At 37.9% G+C, this 388-nt stretch overlaps 1 protein-coding gene across 3 annotated transcripts in view; it reads right to left on the minus strand.

The window, feature by feature from the left end:
• Window positions 1-388, minus strand: part of LOC119591282 (dehydrogenase/reductase SDR family member 11-like) — a 7,892-nt gene that overhangs the window by 1,191 nt on the left and 6,313 nt on the right. For all 3 annotated transcript variants that reach the window (XM_037940001.1, XM_037940003.1, XM_037940002.1), the window contains exon 6: window positions 34-186. In XM_037940001.1, the coding sequence (XP_037795929.1) occupies window positions 34-186 (153 nt within the window). The remainder of the gene's footprint in view (window positions 1-33; window positions 187-388) is intronic.

Here is a 388-nt window from a genome sequence, read left to right on the forward strand (position 1 = left end):
CTCTCTCCTTTATGCACTCACTAACACACTTACCTGGACATGAGGAGGAGCAGACAGTATGTGTACCACTGAAGAGGCAATGTCTTCTGGCTGCAAACACTCCATGGTTTTATATATCTGGCGACCAGCTTCACTCTTTTGCATCCTCGGAGCAAATTCTGTCTCAACCATTCCTGGGCTGACAGCCTGTTTTTAAGGTTAATAAAAAAAGAAAGAAAAAAGGTCTTATTCAACAGGTTAAATCACATTCTGTTCTACTATAAAAATGAAAATCACATATATGTAAAATTTGTCACTAACTGAAATCACTACTTAATCTGCTGCAGGTCAGTAACCATCATGTGGTGATATTTTGGCTAAAATTAATTTCTGCCACTGTATAAAAGTG

Source organism: Penaeus monodon, chromosome 28 (assembly GCF_015228065.2).
Source record: "Penaeus monodon isolate SGIC_2016 chromosome 28, NSTDA_Pmon_1, whole genome shotgun sequence".
In the NCBI taxonomy this organism is placed as follows: domain Eukaryota; kingdom Metazoa; phylum Arthropoda; class Malacostraca; order Decapoda; family Penaeidae; genus Penaeus; species Penaeus monodon.